We start from the raw sequence: 13424 nt of genomic DNA on the forward strand, positions 1-13424 counted from the left end.
ATTTCTTTCTAAGTACCTAAAGTGGGAGATCTTTATGTATTCTAGTTGTACATCTGCAATGTTACTTCTTCTTGGGGGTTAGTATTGAGGGGGAAACAGATGTTTGGGCTGAGAAATAAACTTTTTTGCTGAAAATATATCCTCAAAGTTTTAAGTAAGCAGCAGAAAGGCAAGGTAGGTAGTTGGTAAACTGAGGCCTAGAGTCGCTACCCCATTTCCATGCCTGCTACCACATTCCAAACCAAATTCCTGTCCCAAACCAAATTACAATAGGAGAGGGAACTATTCTACTCTTTATTTTGCTCACTGGGGATCTATACAGGAGGTGGAGGTGCAGCACAAGTCCCCAAGAGCGAGGGGGCATAAGTCCATTCATCCTACTGTCTGTCTGAGGTACAACCCCTAAGGCTCTTATGCAAGGGTAGAAGGTAGCTACATGGACTCGATTTGTCTCTGGGCCCCTTCCAGAGTTTTTCTGCCCCGCTGTCCCAAACGATGACAAGTCAAGCGAAGACCAAAGCCACGCCCACGACAGACCCTTCAGATTTCCAGAAGTAAGTGATGTTCCACCAGAGCAGAGCGGCAGCTTTTCAATTCATTCCTCTTTGATGAGCTGCGTGTAATTTTCTCCATATACCCTGTGGAACCACACTCGGGACGGGGGTCGTGGTTAGCCTGGAAATTAGAGCATGGAGCACATGCTTCTGCCACCACAAACTCTTGCAACAGCCAGCCCGGCGAATTGGAGGTGCTCACTGATAGCTTCTGCGCCGGCACAGGAGCCTCCGATTGGCAGAGTTTTAAGGTGCAAGCCGCCGAGCATCCTGCCCTGGGGGAGGCCACGCCTCCCTGCGCCCCTAGGCTTAGAGGGCTCGGTCTGAGCGGTCAGGACAGAGGGACCTTCTGGACTGGCCTCCCGCCTCGTCTAGGGCTCACTTCCTCTGCAGCCGGCGGGAGGTTCCAGATCCGGGCTGAGAAACACCAGCAGTGCCTATCAGGGCAAAGGCTTTATTGGGACGTCCCCTTGGCCGCAGCAAGAAAAGCCAACACGCATTTGTTGGATTGGGCTGTGGGCTCACTTCTTTGGACCCTGACAAGCCTCGGGAAAGGCCGTCTCTAGGTCCCTGCGGGAGATTTCTTGCCCTGCGGAAGACGCCTGGCCCAATCTTCAAAATGTAAGAAAAACATTGAAATCAGTTTCCAAATTGGATTTCGGGTGGCTTAAAATAAGATATGTATTTACAATAAACCAGTTTAGGTAGAAAGAGAATAGCTTACTTTGAAAAAGAGAAAAGAGCTAACACACTAACTAGTGGCTCTATCTCTAGTAACTAGGCTTAAACATTAAATTTAGCACCCGTCTTCCCTGTCTGCAGGGCAAAAAGGGAAACAGGGACGTATTCATTAGGTAGTTTCATAAGAGAACTTAATAGTTCCTCAAGAAAATTAAATTTTTTTCTGGTAGCAAATTGAAACAGGAGGTTATTAAGAAATGTAATTTTTATCATATTGCTATCTCATTGTTTTCTTTGACAAATCCATACTGTGAAATTACTTACTTTTTAAACGTTTAAAGCCTTGAGACTTACAGCATCACCTGGATCCCGTGCCCGATGGCCTTCGCAGGAATTAGGCACGAACGCTGCCGCTGTTTCTTTGGGCACCAGTTACCTTTCTCAAATTACTCTGGTGTTCTCTGCTTTGCACACATAAGCCTGTGTCTCGCTTTGACAGAATTGTTTCATCTTGAACAAATATACCTTCTTTTTATTTTTTTTTACCTTCAATTTTAAGAAGAGCTGTGTGGGCCCTTTGGTTTCAGAGACACTACTTATAACCAGCAAAATTGGCCTTAGCCCAGAGCCTTCCAGACACTTGGTTTAGACGTCCTGTCACCGGCAGGCCTCCATGGCTTCTAAATAGTGGAAAGAGCCTTATACTATTATCTTCTTATTTTTTGGAGAAAGAGTGCGGGCAGGGGAGAGGGGCAGTGGGAGAGGGAGGAAGGGAAAGAGAGGGAGAGAGTGAGAGAGGAAGGAAGGAAAGAAGGAAAGAAGGGAGGGGATGGGGAGGGGAGGGGGAGGAGAAGGGGAGGGGAGGGGAGGGGAGGGGAGGGGATAGGATCCCAATCAGGCTCCATGCTCAGCACAGAGCCAGATAGGAGGCTCAATCCCACAACACTGGGACCTGGGCCTGAGCTGCAATCAAGAGTCAGATGCTTAGCCAATTGAGCCACCCAGACACCCCAGAACATGGGATTCTTGATCTTGGGATCATGAATTTGAGCCCCACGTTGGGTGTAGAGACTACCTAAAAATCTAACACTTAAAAAAAGTGGAGTAAATACCGAAGAAAAGGAAAACAATTCCAGAATTCACTATCCTGAGCACTGAATTCTATTCTGAAGACGAGGTAACTCCTTTTGATATCACCCAAATATGGAGACTAATAGTTGCGTCTCAAATCAGTTTTGTCTTCCTTAGTAATAGACTCTGATTTTTAGCTGGGCCTATTACTGCTCAGCTAACTACGTACATTTCCAAACCACTCGTATGATCAGATACGGCCATGGGATTAAGCACTAGCCAAAGAGGGACAAGCAGGTGTGTTGTAGGAGGCTTCCCAAAAGGGTCTTTAAAAGGAATGGATTGATGGATGGATTAATGGATAAACAAATTGTGGTCTATACTCCTACAACATGGAGGAGCTGGAAAACATCCTGAATGAGATACACCAGACGCAAAGAGACAAATTATATGATTACACTTATAGGAAGTAGGTAGAATATGGAGATTTCTGCACAGCAATATGAAACTACTTTATGAGTGAACTGTGTCACTAAAAATGGTTAAAATGGTAAACTTTATGGTATTTTGACCACAGTAATAAAACAAGGAGTGGGGTGGATTTGACTAAGGTATGGAATTCGGTGGAGGAAGGATCGCCTTTTGAATAAATGCTGCTAGAGAAGTTGGCTTTCTACAGGCTAAAAAATGAACCTCTATGTAAGTTTCAGACCTAATAGAAAAATTAACTTTAAATGGATCAACTTACATTTAAAACAGAAAACTAGGGGTGCCTGGGTGGCTCAGTCGGTTAAGCATCTGACTTCGGCTCAGGTCATGATCTCGCGGTCCATGAGTTCGAGCCCCGCGTCGGGCTCTGTGCTGACCGCTCAGAGCCTCGAGCCTATTTTGGATTCTGTGTCTCCCTCTCTCTCTGACCCTTCCCCATTCATGCTCTGTCTCTCTCTGTCTCAAAAATAAATAAATGTTAAAAAAAATTTTTTTTTAAACAGAAAACTAAGCAACAGAAGAAAAATCTTCAGGCTCTAGAGCTAGGCAAAGAGTTCTTAAGAGTTGACACTAAAAGCATGACCCATAAAAGGAAAAAAATCCATAAATTGGGTTTCGTTAAAATCAAGAACTATTACTCCATGAAAAACCTTGTTAAGAGAATTAAAAAAAAAAAAAAACTAGAATGGGGAAAAATACTTTCAAACCACTTATTTTCAATGCAGGTGAAATAGGCCTCTACTGGAAGATGCCATCTAGGACTTTCGTAGCTGGAGGGAAGTCATGCTTCAAAGGACAGGCTAATGCAGCTGGTAACCAATTTGAAGCCAATCCTCATTTACCATTCTGAAAACCCTAGGGCCCTCAAGAACTTTTCAATCTACTCTGCCTGTGCTCTATAAATGGAACAACAAAGCCTGGATGACAGCATTAACTGTTTATATGGTTAACTGAATATTTTAAACCCACTGTCGAGACCTACTGCTCAGAAGAAAAGATTTGTTCCAAACTATGACTGTTCATTGACCATGCACCTGGTCACCCAAGAGCTCTGATGGAGATGTCCAACAAGATTCATGCTGTTTTCATGCCTGCTACCACAACAGCCATTCTGTAGCTCATGGAGCAAGGAGTAATTTCAACTTTAAGTCTTACTTTAGGGTTTTTAAGTCTTAAGAAAGACCTTTTGTAAGGCTGTCTAGCTGCCATTGTTTGTGATTTCTGATAGATCTGGGCAAGGTACATTGAAAACCTCTGGAAAGGATTTGCTATTCTAGATGCCACTATCTATTCTTCAAGGTAAGAGGTCAACATAGCAACATTAACAGAAGTTTTGAAGAAGTTGACTCCAACCCTTATGGAGGACTTTTAGGGGTTCAAGACCTCAGTAGAGAAAGTCACTGTAGATGTGGCTGCAATAGCAAGAGAATGAGAATTAGATGTGGAGCCTGAAGATGTGACTGAATTGCTACAATCTCATGATAAAATTTGAATGGATGACGAGTTTCTTCTTACAGATGAGCAAAGAAAGTGGTTTATTGAAATGGCAATCTAGTGCTGGCGACCATGCCATGAAGACTGTTGAAATGACAACAAAGGGTGTGAAATTTTACATAATCTTGGGGCACCTGGGTGGTTCAGTCAGTTAACCGTCCAACTTCAGCTTAGGTCATGATCTCACGATTCATGGGTTCGGGCCCCGTACTGGGCTATCTGCTGTCAGTACAGAACCTGCTTCCGATCCTGTCCCCCTCTCTCTCTGCCCCTTCCCAGCTCATGCTCTCTCTCTCTCAAAAATAAACATGAAAAACACTCAGAATATTACATGATCTTAGTTGATAAAGCAGCAGCAGCATTTGAGAGGATGGACTCCAGTTTAGAAAGAAAATTCTACTGCAGGTAAAATACCAAACAGCATTGATGCATGTTGCATAGAAATTGTCCTTGCAAGGAAGAAGCAATCAATGCAGCACAAACTGTCATTGTTGTCTTAAAGAAACTGCCCCAGCCACACCAGCCTTCAGCAGCCACTACCCTCATCAAGTCGGCAGCCATCAACAGGGAGGCCAGACCCTCCACCGGTAAAAAGATGATGCTTAGTATTTTCTAGCAATCAAGTATTAAGGCGTCTACATTTTTTAGACATAATGGTTTTGCACACTTAATAAACTACAGTATAGAATCTTGGCCTTTTGACTAAGATCAAGTGTAATAAACTACAGTATAGTATAAACCTAACTTTTGTGGGTACTGGGAAACCAAAAAATTCATTTGATTCCCTCTGTTGTGATCTTTACTTCATTGCGGTGGTCTGGAACCAAACCCACAAGATCTCTGAGGTATGCCTGTAAGTGGAAGATAGAAAGTGGAATAACAAAGAAAGTTAATTATATAAATTATAATTTATAGGATGGGAAATAATTATACAAATTGGAAATAATTATTTAAAAAGGAGTCTAGAGAAAGATGCAGAGAAGATACGCAAAGGCCATTCAAAATACACAGAATTGGTCTCCCCAGAGAAAACAAAAATAATGGAACAGAACAATTCACAAGACTACTAAATGAAACTGAGAGCACACACCATGTTCAAGAGGAAATGGTGATCCAGAATGGTCAAAACAGAGAGCTATTTGAAGAGCTATCTTCAAAGATAAAAGGCCCTTTTAAAGTCAGGCAAAAGGACACTTAAGGGGTTAGGGAGGGGGGTGCGGGGTGGGGGATCAAGCTGGCCTCAGTTCTCATTAACATTCAGCATTTGCAACAGTAGGATACTTTAATGTTTACTTTTGAGAAAGCACAAGCAGGGGAGGAACAGAAGAGAGGGGGAACAGAGGATGGGAGGCAGGCTGTGCTCACAGCAGTGAACCCGATGAGGGGCTCAAACTCACGAACTGTGAGATCACGACCAAAACCATGAGATCATGACCAAAGTCAGCCGCTTAACTGACTGAGCCAGAACAATACTTCTAATATCCTTGAGCAAAAGGAGTTAAGACAAGCAGTCTTTCGAGAAATAAGAGAACAATTCTGGACATGAAAGAACTCGGGGCATAGAGTTCTCTCTGAAGAAAGCACTAGAGAACAGAACAAGTCAGGTGAGAAGTCACTGGATTCACTACAGAAGAGAGATAGTGATGAGCATTACATATATGGAACTGTAGGGAAAAAAAGACTTTAAAAAGGGTGCAGAAAGGAGTAACAGAATAAGCAGTGTTAATCAAATCACGTAGAAATGACAATGAAAAAGTTGAGAGGAAGAAGGGATACCAGGAGAGGAGATAGAATTGACCCGTATGTAGTTGAGATTGTAAAGCTATTCAAACCTGGGGGCACCTGGGTGGCTCAGTTGGTTGAGCATCCGACTTTGGCTCAGGTCACGATCTAGAGGTCTGTGGGTTCAAGCCCCGCGTCAGGTTCTGTGCTGACAGCTCAGACCCCGGAACCATCTTCAGATTCCCTGTCTCCACCTCTCTCTGCCCCTCCCATGCTCATACTCTGTCTCTCAATAATAAAACGTTAAAAAAAAAAAAGTACTAAAACATGCTTAATTTTATTACAAGTTTGATAGAACTTCAAGACAGCCCCGCACTTATCCATGTTGGTAGGCTATGATAGTTTGACTAGTTCTTAGAATAATTTCTGAAGACCTAATTTGGCAGTGAGATGTTAATATTTAATATCCCTCTCTTATCACTGTTGAACTTGCCATGTTACAACCAATCCTCCCAAGTTTATGCTTTGTTTCTGCCTCCACTCCATACTGAAGACCAGATTATTGTTCCTTACCTGTGTACTTATCAGCATGGCATAGATTTCTTCACCCCAGGTCTCTAGTAGCTTCGCTTAGGTACCTAATTCATTTCAGTGAACAAAGCATTTGGATCACATGCTCCACACTTCCTTTCCAGCTCCCTCCGGTTTCTTTGAGATCTCTTCCAGAAGTTGGATGTGCAAGTATGTGTCCTTGCTTCCTAACCTCACCCAAATGTGTAAAGTTCCTTCCCAAGACAGTATCACACATTATTAGAATGCCAAGTGTGGACATTCTAGGAATGTCATCTTTCACTGAACACACAGCGGGCAAAAACACATTAAAAAAAAACAAGACTCTTTGAAACATATTCAAATAAGCCTCAATTTTAATAAGATCCTCTACATACACATTTGCTACTGAAAATTGAACTACCACAAAAAACTTTTATTACAACTCTAATTTTTGAAAACCAGAAAACCTAGCCTATGCACCCTGCCATAATTATAATTATGCTCTCCAGCCAAACCACCCAATATTCTCTATGTACTCCTCCCCGCACAAGTTACGTGGCTTCCAATTTGATGTTAGGGTTTTTTTTTTTAATGTTTTTATTCGAGAGCATGAGTGGGGGAAGGGCAGAGAGAAATACACACACACACACACACACACACACACACACACACACAATCTGAAGCAGGCTCCAGCCTCCCAGCTGCCAGCACAGAACCCTACTCTACAGAGCTCTAGTCGGATGCTTAACCCAACTGAGCCACCCAGGAGCCCCATGTTAGGTTAACCGATCTTCATGACTTCAGGTTTCTCAAACACCCAGGCTACACTCAAAATCCACTAGTGCTTCCTTGGGTCATATCAAAAAGTGGAACTAAAGCATATTGAGGTCACTCAAATGCAAAACACCGGATTCCTCACAAATTATTGTTATCAAGGTAGAAAAGACAGAGGTAATATAGATTATCAAAATATTATACTTTGTCTATAATAGAGCAGCCTTCCCAAGGTGCTGCATAATGATTCTAAAATTACTAGCAAGGAAAACACCATATAATAAGGTTTATGTTTACATAGACTCCATGTCATAATTATTCTCCATGCTGGTATCCTCGGGAGGTCTATGATACAGGCAATAATGACATCTACATCTAAATCTTTCTACTCTGGATTCATCCTGGGAAAAAAAAAAAAAAAAAAGAGATGAATTGCATTAATTTAAATAAAATGGATTAATTGCACCACTAATTGAACTGTAACAACCCTCAAATCTAGAACTGGTTATTAGAATAGCCTTTGAAATACACTTGTGGGGCAAAGAGGAGGCAAGATTGAAACGTATGGGTACTAAAGAATGCCAGATTGCAGATCATTTTGTAACGGTAACATCTGAGCGTCAAAAATATATTCTAAGGTCATTCTCTGAATGCCTTAAATGTTAAGTCCTCCTAGATTCTGTACTCATGTTATTGCCCTCTTACTACAGAGTACATTGTACATCTACCATAAGATAAAAGTTGGAGAATCTTAGTTTTTAAAAATATTTTTGAGGGGCACCTGGGTGGCTCAGTTGGTTGAGCGGCCGACTTTGGCTCAGGTCATGATCTCGCGGTCCGTGAGTTCGAGACCCACGTCGGGCTCTGTGCTGACAGTTCAGACCCTGGAGCCTGTTTCGGATTCTGTGTCTCCCTCTCTCTGACCCTCCCCCGTTCATGCTCTGTCTCAAAAATAAAAACATTAAAAAAAATTAAAAATAAAAAATATTTTTGAGAGAGTGAGTGGCTGAGGGGCAGAGAGAGAGGCAGAATCCCAAGCAGGCTCTAGGCTGGTCAGCATAGAGCCCAATGTGGGGCTCGAACTCAGGACCCGAGCCAAAATCAAGAGTCAAGATGCTTAACCCACTGAGCCACCCAGGTGATGTAAAAGTTAAAGAATCTTAAAAACACAAGTGTTATTCACATCCTGCACTCATGAGTGACCGCTGCTCATCATTCTTAACATCCTAATTGACATTGGGTGCCCAGAGTTAGGCAGTGCTGTCGGCCCAGATCACATGAACCTACCGTGGAACGCTGGTTGAAGTAGCGATGATTTTTAATAAACCACATCAGCCTTTCCATCCTTTCTTTCCGAGCAGTTAACAAAGTCCTTACTCCACCCCTCCTCCTGTTGCTGAGTATTCGGTCCACAAGTCCCTGTGGTTTCGTCTCTGTGTCCTGCTGTTGGGGTGGATATTCTGGTAGAGGGGAAGGAAGTTTGATACTAGGGTCGAGAGTCAATTGACTAAGGTTCTTTATTAATACTTCGGAGATGGTTTGAGAGGCAGCTGAAAGACAAAAGAAAGTTAAGATCCATTAGGGTGAATTGCAATATCCAGAAGTCACTTGTCTCTTGCTCAAAGTAGGTGTGCCTGTTAAAACAGGTTAACAATAAACATTGGGAGGTTCTTCAGGGTTAAGATCACACATAGACATTACCTACTGTGCTAGGTTAACACACTTCAAATGGTGAGAGCATACATTTGAAAATGTGCTTAAGAAACCACTGTGATAGGGGTGCCTGGGCGGCTCAGTCAGTTAAGTGTCCGACTTCGGCTCAGGTCATGATCTCTCGGTCCGTGAGTTTGAGCCCTGCGTCGGGCTCTGTGCGCTCTGTGCTGACAGCTCGGAGCCTGGAGCCTGCTTCTGTTTCTGTGTCTCCCTCATTCTCTGCCCCTCCCCATTCGTGCTCTGTCTCTCTCTGCCTTTCAAAAATGAATAAATGTTAAACAAACAAACAAAAATGAAAAAGAATCCACTGTGATAGAGGGCACCTGGGTAGCTCAGTAAGTTAAGCATCTGATTCCAAGAGTTGGTTGCGGCTCAGGTTGTGATCTCAAGTTCCGTGGAGTTTGAGCCCTACATTGGGTTCTGTGCTAACAGTGGGGAGCCTGCTTGGGATTCTTGCTCTCCTTCTCTGCCCCTCCCCTGCTCCCTCTGCCTCTTGAAATAAATCAACTTACAAAAGCTAAAAAATAAATAAATAAGAACCCACTATAATGGAAAAGGATTCATTCTCAGAATTTCCCCCTCTTCCTCTTATCGGCAGTTCTGAGGTTAGATTTTTTCCCCCAGTGTCAAAAGATACCTTATGTATAGGATTCCAAATATGGGACAGAAATCAGGTATTGGCAGTTCTCCCATTTTCATGTGTGTGAATTTTTAATAGCGGGGAGGGGAGAGGAAGCAAAGCATTAACGCAAGTCAAAATTAGTAAACAAGTTTCAGCAGTTCACCTTGATAATTATAAAAAAACCTCTTAAATTTTCCTAGGGGAGGGTGGGTAGGAGAAAACACTCGCCCAGTGAAATAGACAAAGTAACCAGAAATGTAACAGTCTGTCTCCTTAAGCAGAACTAGAAGTCAACTGGCTGTTCCCCCCTTCACTCCTATCCAGCCTTTTCGTGCTGTTAATTCTCTCCACTCAAACTCATTTGTTTTGGGAAGTCAGCCACTCACTTGCCTCTTTCCCAACCATGATGCATACCCCATACACACTCCCATGTCATAGAAGGCAGTTAACCTTAATCTTTCCTGTGTGAAAGCATTAAATATAAAAGTCAGTTTCCATCTGACTTCTAGGGACTTGTGCACACGTAAATAAAGATCCCTAGCTGCAGAACTGTCAGGGTCTATGGCAGATTTGAGGAAAACCAAAGATCCGATCTAATAGACTTTACAAATGTCTTCATTAATTTCACCCCTTGTTTATGTCCACTCAGGCTCTTCCCTCAAAGACGCAGGGTGGGGTGGCGGTGTGGACTGGTGAGGGGGCGGGGAGGAGAGTGGTGCCTGGCAGGGGATACTGATGGTAGCAGGATATAAAATGTCAGGCTTCCCTTCCAGCTGGGGCCCACCTACCACCATCAGCCTACGCCACCCAGCCCCACCATTAGGGTAATAAGGTTTCAAATCCCAAGGGTCTGGTTCTCCAAGGCCAAGCCTGGGATTGGGTGGAGCTCCAAGAGCTTCTCTGGTAGGAGAATACCCAGGAAGGAGAGGGCCTAATTAGCACTATCCCTGGAGCAGCGTTCCCAAGAAAGCCCTCCAGAATGCATCCTACTGATTTACATTACATTCACTGGCTTTTATCGATGGGCCCCCTCCTTCAATTTCCTCCGCAAAGCCATTTCCCTGTTTATTAACATTCCTAAAGGGGAAATTTAGCTGGAAAACCAATTCAGAAAAGGTTGGGGAGATTAAAAAAGCCCATAGGTTACCTTGGGAGTTTAGGCTTCTAATGTTTGGGGTATTTTTTTCTTTCTTTCCTTTTTACCATTCCTGACACGTATTGCGGATAGGCAGACATTTTCAGGCACGGCCTAGGAGTATTCTGGATTGCTTTTCCCCAGAAACTGGGCAGAAAGGATTGAAGTATTCCTGAGCCCAGTAAGCAAGCAATGCAGTCCTCGACACCCCTTCCCCAGCTTCCAGCTCTTCCCGTTTCTTCACCAGAGGGACCTACATACACAACGTGGCCCTCCCGCAGGGAAGTGGTTTACTTCTCTGCATTCCTGTGTGTTCCCAAAAGGCACTATCTGGCTTACCTGAGCCTCCCTGGGAATTTTCTTCACTGGCCATCTGAGAAGGTTCCAGGCCACAGGATGGGTAAAGCTTCGTTGGCGAATCCATCGAAAGCCAAGTCTCAGACCTGAAAGCCAAGTCTCAGTCCTTCTAGACCTTTGGATTCCAGTGGAAAGCAATGGGCTCAACTAGCTGCCAAGTAGCCTGGAAAGAACGAGATAGCCCAGAAAGGGCGAGAAAAACCGAGGCTCCAACAAACCGTGGCGAGAGAAAAAGAACAAACCTCAAAGTTTCGATCTGGTTTCCTCTTAAAACTACAGATAAGCCAATCAGCGAGCCTATTTTAATGTAAATGCTAATGGTTAAAGGGTAAGGTGAGTGGGCGTCATCCTATTAGTGGAATAAGAGGATAATTCTTCATCTGCTCTGCATTAAAACAATCATACTCTGTCATGTAGGCTGGAAATTTTTACAAGAACCTCGGGTTGTGTCTCCCTAAGTTTGCCTTAAAAATCTTTTTTTGTTTGTTTGTTTTTTCCAAACTACTTCGGGAGATGGCTCCTGGTTTGTGAACTGGGCTTTAAGGTATTCTCGTGCAGAGAGGTGAAGGGTGGTTTTCCTCCCAACCGCTGATTAATTCCCAATTAAACTGACTGAGGAAGTTTCCTTAAAGTTTTCCTTGCCTCGCATCTTAAACCTGGAGTTGCTGGTAAGGGAAAGTAGAGGAGAAATAAAGTGTCTGTTATAAACACTTTACTAGCTTGGTATTTTATGGATGTGTATCTTGGATCACTTTTTTTTTTTGTTTATTTTTGAGAGAGGTAGAGAGAGAGCCTGAGCACGCCAGCAGGGGAGGGGCGGGGGGGGGGGGTAGCGGATCCAAGAGAACTCGGCACTGACAAAGGCAAGCCTGAATTGGGGCTCGAACTCACGAACAGTCAGATCGTGACCTGAGCCAAAGTCAGACACTCAACCTACTGAGCCACCCAGGGGTCCCTGTAATTTTACTTTGTTTTATAGACTATTAGTTGAATCGCATTTAACATTTGTGAGCAGCTGAAATTAACTAAATTTATAAATCCCCTTCCTGCCTCCCCCCATTTGTGCTGAACTCTGGCCAAGAGCACCAATATTAACTGCTGATTTTCTGCTGGAGGTGGGAGAACGAGTCCCCAGCTGTCCCACCCTCTCCCCCCCCATGTGCAGCTTCCCCCACTCCCCTTTTAGCTGCAAATCATGAGAAAATACTCAAAAGCAATCTTGCTTATTTTTAGTAAAAAAGCAAGTCTAGGTTCTGATCAAGAAATATTTGTATAGGAGATGACGAACAGCCCTAAGTACATGTTAGGTCACAATACTTTATTCAAGTGTTTCTGGAAAAGTGCAGCCTCCAGATAGCCAGCATCAACAGCGCCTGGTAACTTGTTAGATATGATTAGAAAGCACCGAGCTCCAACCCACATCTACTGAATCAAAAACCACAGCCCAGCCATCATCGATGTAGTGATTCTGAGGTGTGCTAACGTTTAAGAAGCTCTGCTTAATGGCATTCTTGACTCTCCACGCCTGTTGTTCTCGGCTGTTTCCTCCCTTGCCCTGGCTACTGGTCCCATGGCAGTCTCTCAAAATTCCGTTGGGAGAGGTGAGGGCGAAAACCAGATTACAGGAGGTATAAGATTAAGAAGACAGTGAAAAAGGCCGGTATAGACTCCCAAGAAATCCAGGTTTAGGACAAAGGGGAGAGAGCCTTGGCTGCAAGAAGGTGCAGGATATGAATGGTGGAGGTTCAGTTTGCTTCAACATGACAGAAGCTGAGATAAAAGCAAAGGAAAGTAAAAATACGGAGAGATGGGATAGTTGGGGAAACACCCTCCCAAAATATGCTTTAAACAATCAGATTTTTTTTAAAAAAAAGTCTTATTTATTTATGAGAGAGAGAGAGAGAGAGAGAAGGCACGAGCCTGAGAAGGGGAGAGACAGTGAGAGAGGAAGAGAGAGAATCCCAAGTAGACTCTCACTGTTAGTGCAGAGCCCATTATGGGGCTTGAACTCACAAACCCTGAGATCATGACCTGAGCCAAAACCAAGAGTCAGATGCTTAACCAACTGAGCCACCCAGGTGCCCCGAGATTAAAAAAATCTTTCAGGGGGCACCTGGGTGGCTAAGTTGGTTAAACGACTGAGTTCAGCTCAGGTCGTGATCTCATGGCTCACAAGTTCGAGTCCCATGTCAGGCTCTGTGCTGACAGCTCAGAGCCTAGAGCCTGGAGCCTGCTTTGGATTCTGTGTCTCCCTCTCTCT

At 43.7% G+C, this 13424-nt stretch overlaps 1 protein-coding gene and 1 pseudogene across 1 annotated transcript; both read right to left on the reverse strand.

Annotated features, from left to right (window-relative positions):
• Nucleotides 1-317: 317 nt before the first annotated feature.
• Nucleotides 318-6602, reverse strand: LOC125919800 (protein JTB-like; annotated as a pseudogene).
• A 313-nt stretch (nucleotides 6603-6915) lies between these two features.
• On the reverse strand, nucleotides 6916-11535 carry DPPA3 (developmental pluripotency associated 3). Its single transcript, XM_049627071.1, has 3 exons — nucleotides 11147-11535; nucleotides 8625-8887; nucleotides 6916-7738 (listed from the first exon to the last, which is right to left on the reverse strand). Exons 1-3 carry the CDS (start codon nucleotides 11229-11231, stop codon nucleotides 7631-7633), a joined length of 456 nt encoding a protein of 151 aa, XP_049483028.1. The 5' UTR covers nucleotides 11232-11535; the 3' UTR covers nucleotides 6916-7630.
• Nucleotides 11536-13424: the final 1889 nt, after the last annotated feature.

Source organism: Panthera uncia, chromosome B4 (genome assembly GCF_023721935.1).
Source record: "Panthera uncia isolate 11264 chromosome B4, Puncia_PCG_1.0, whole genome shotgun sequence".
NCBI classification, from domain to species: domain Eukaryota; kingdom Metazoa; phylum Chordata; class Mammalia; order Carnivora; family Felidae; genus Panthera; species Panthera uncia.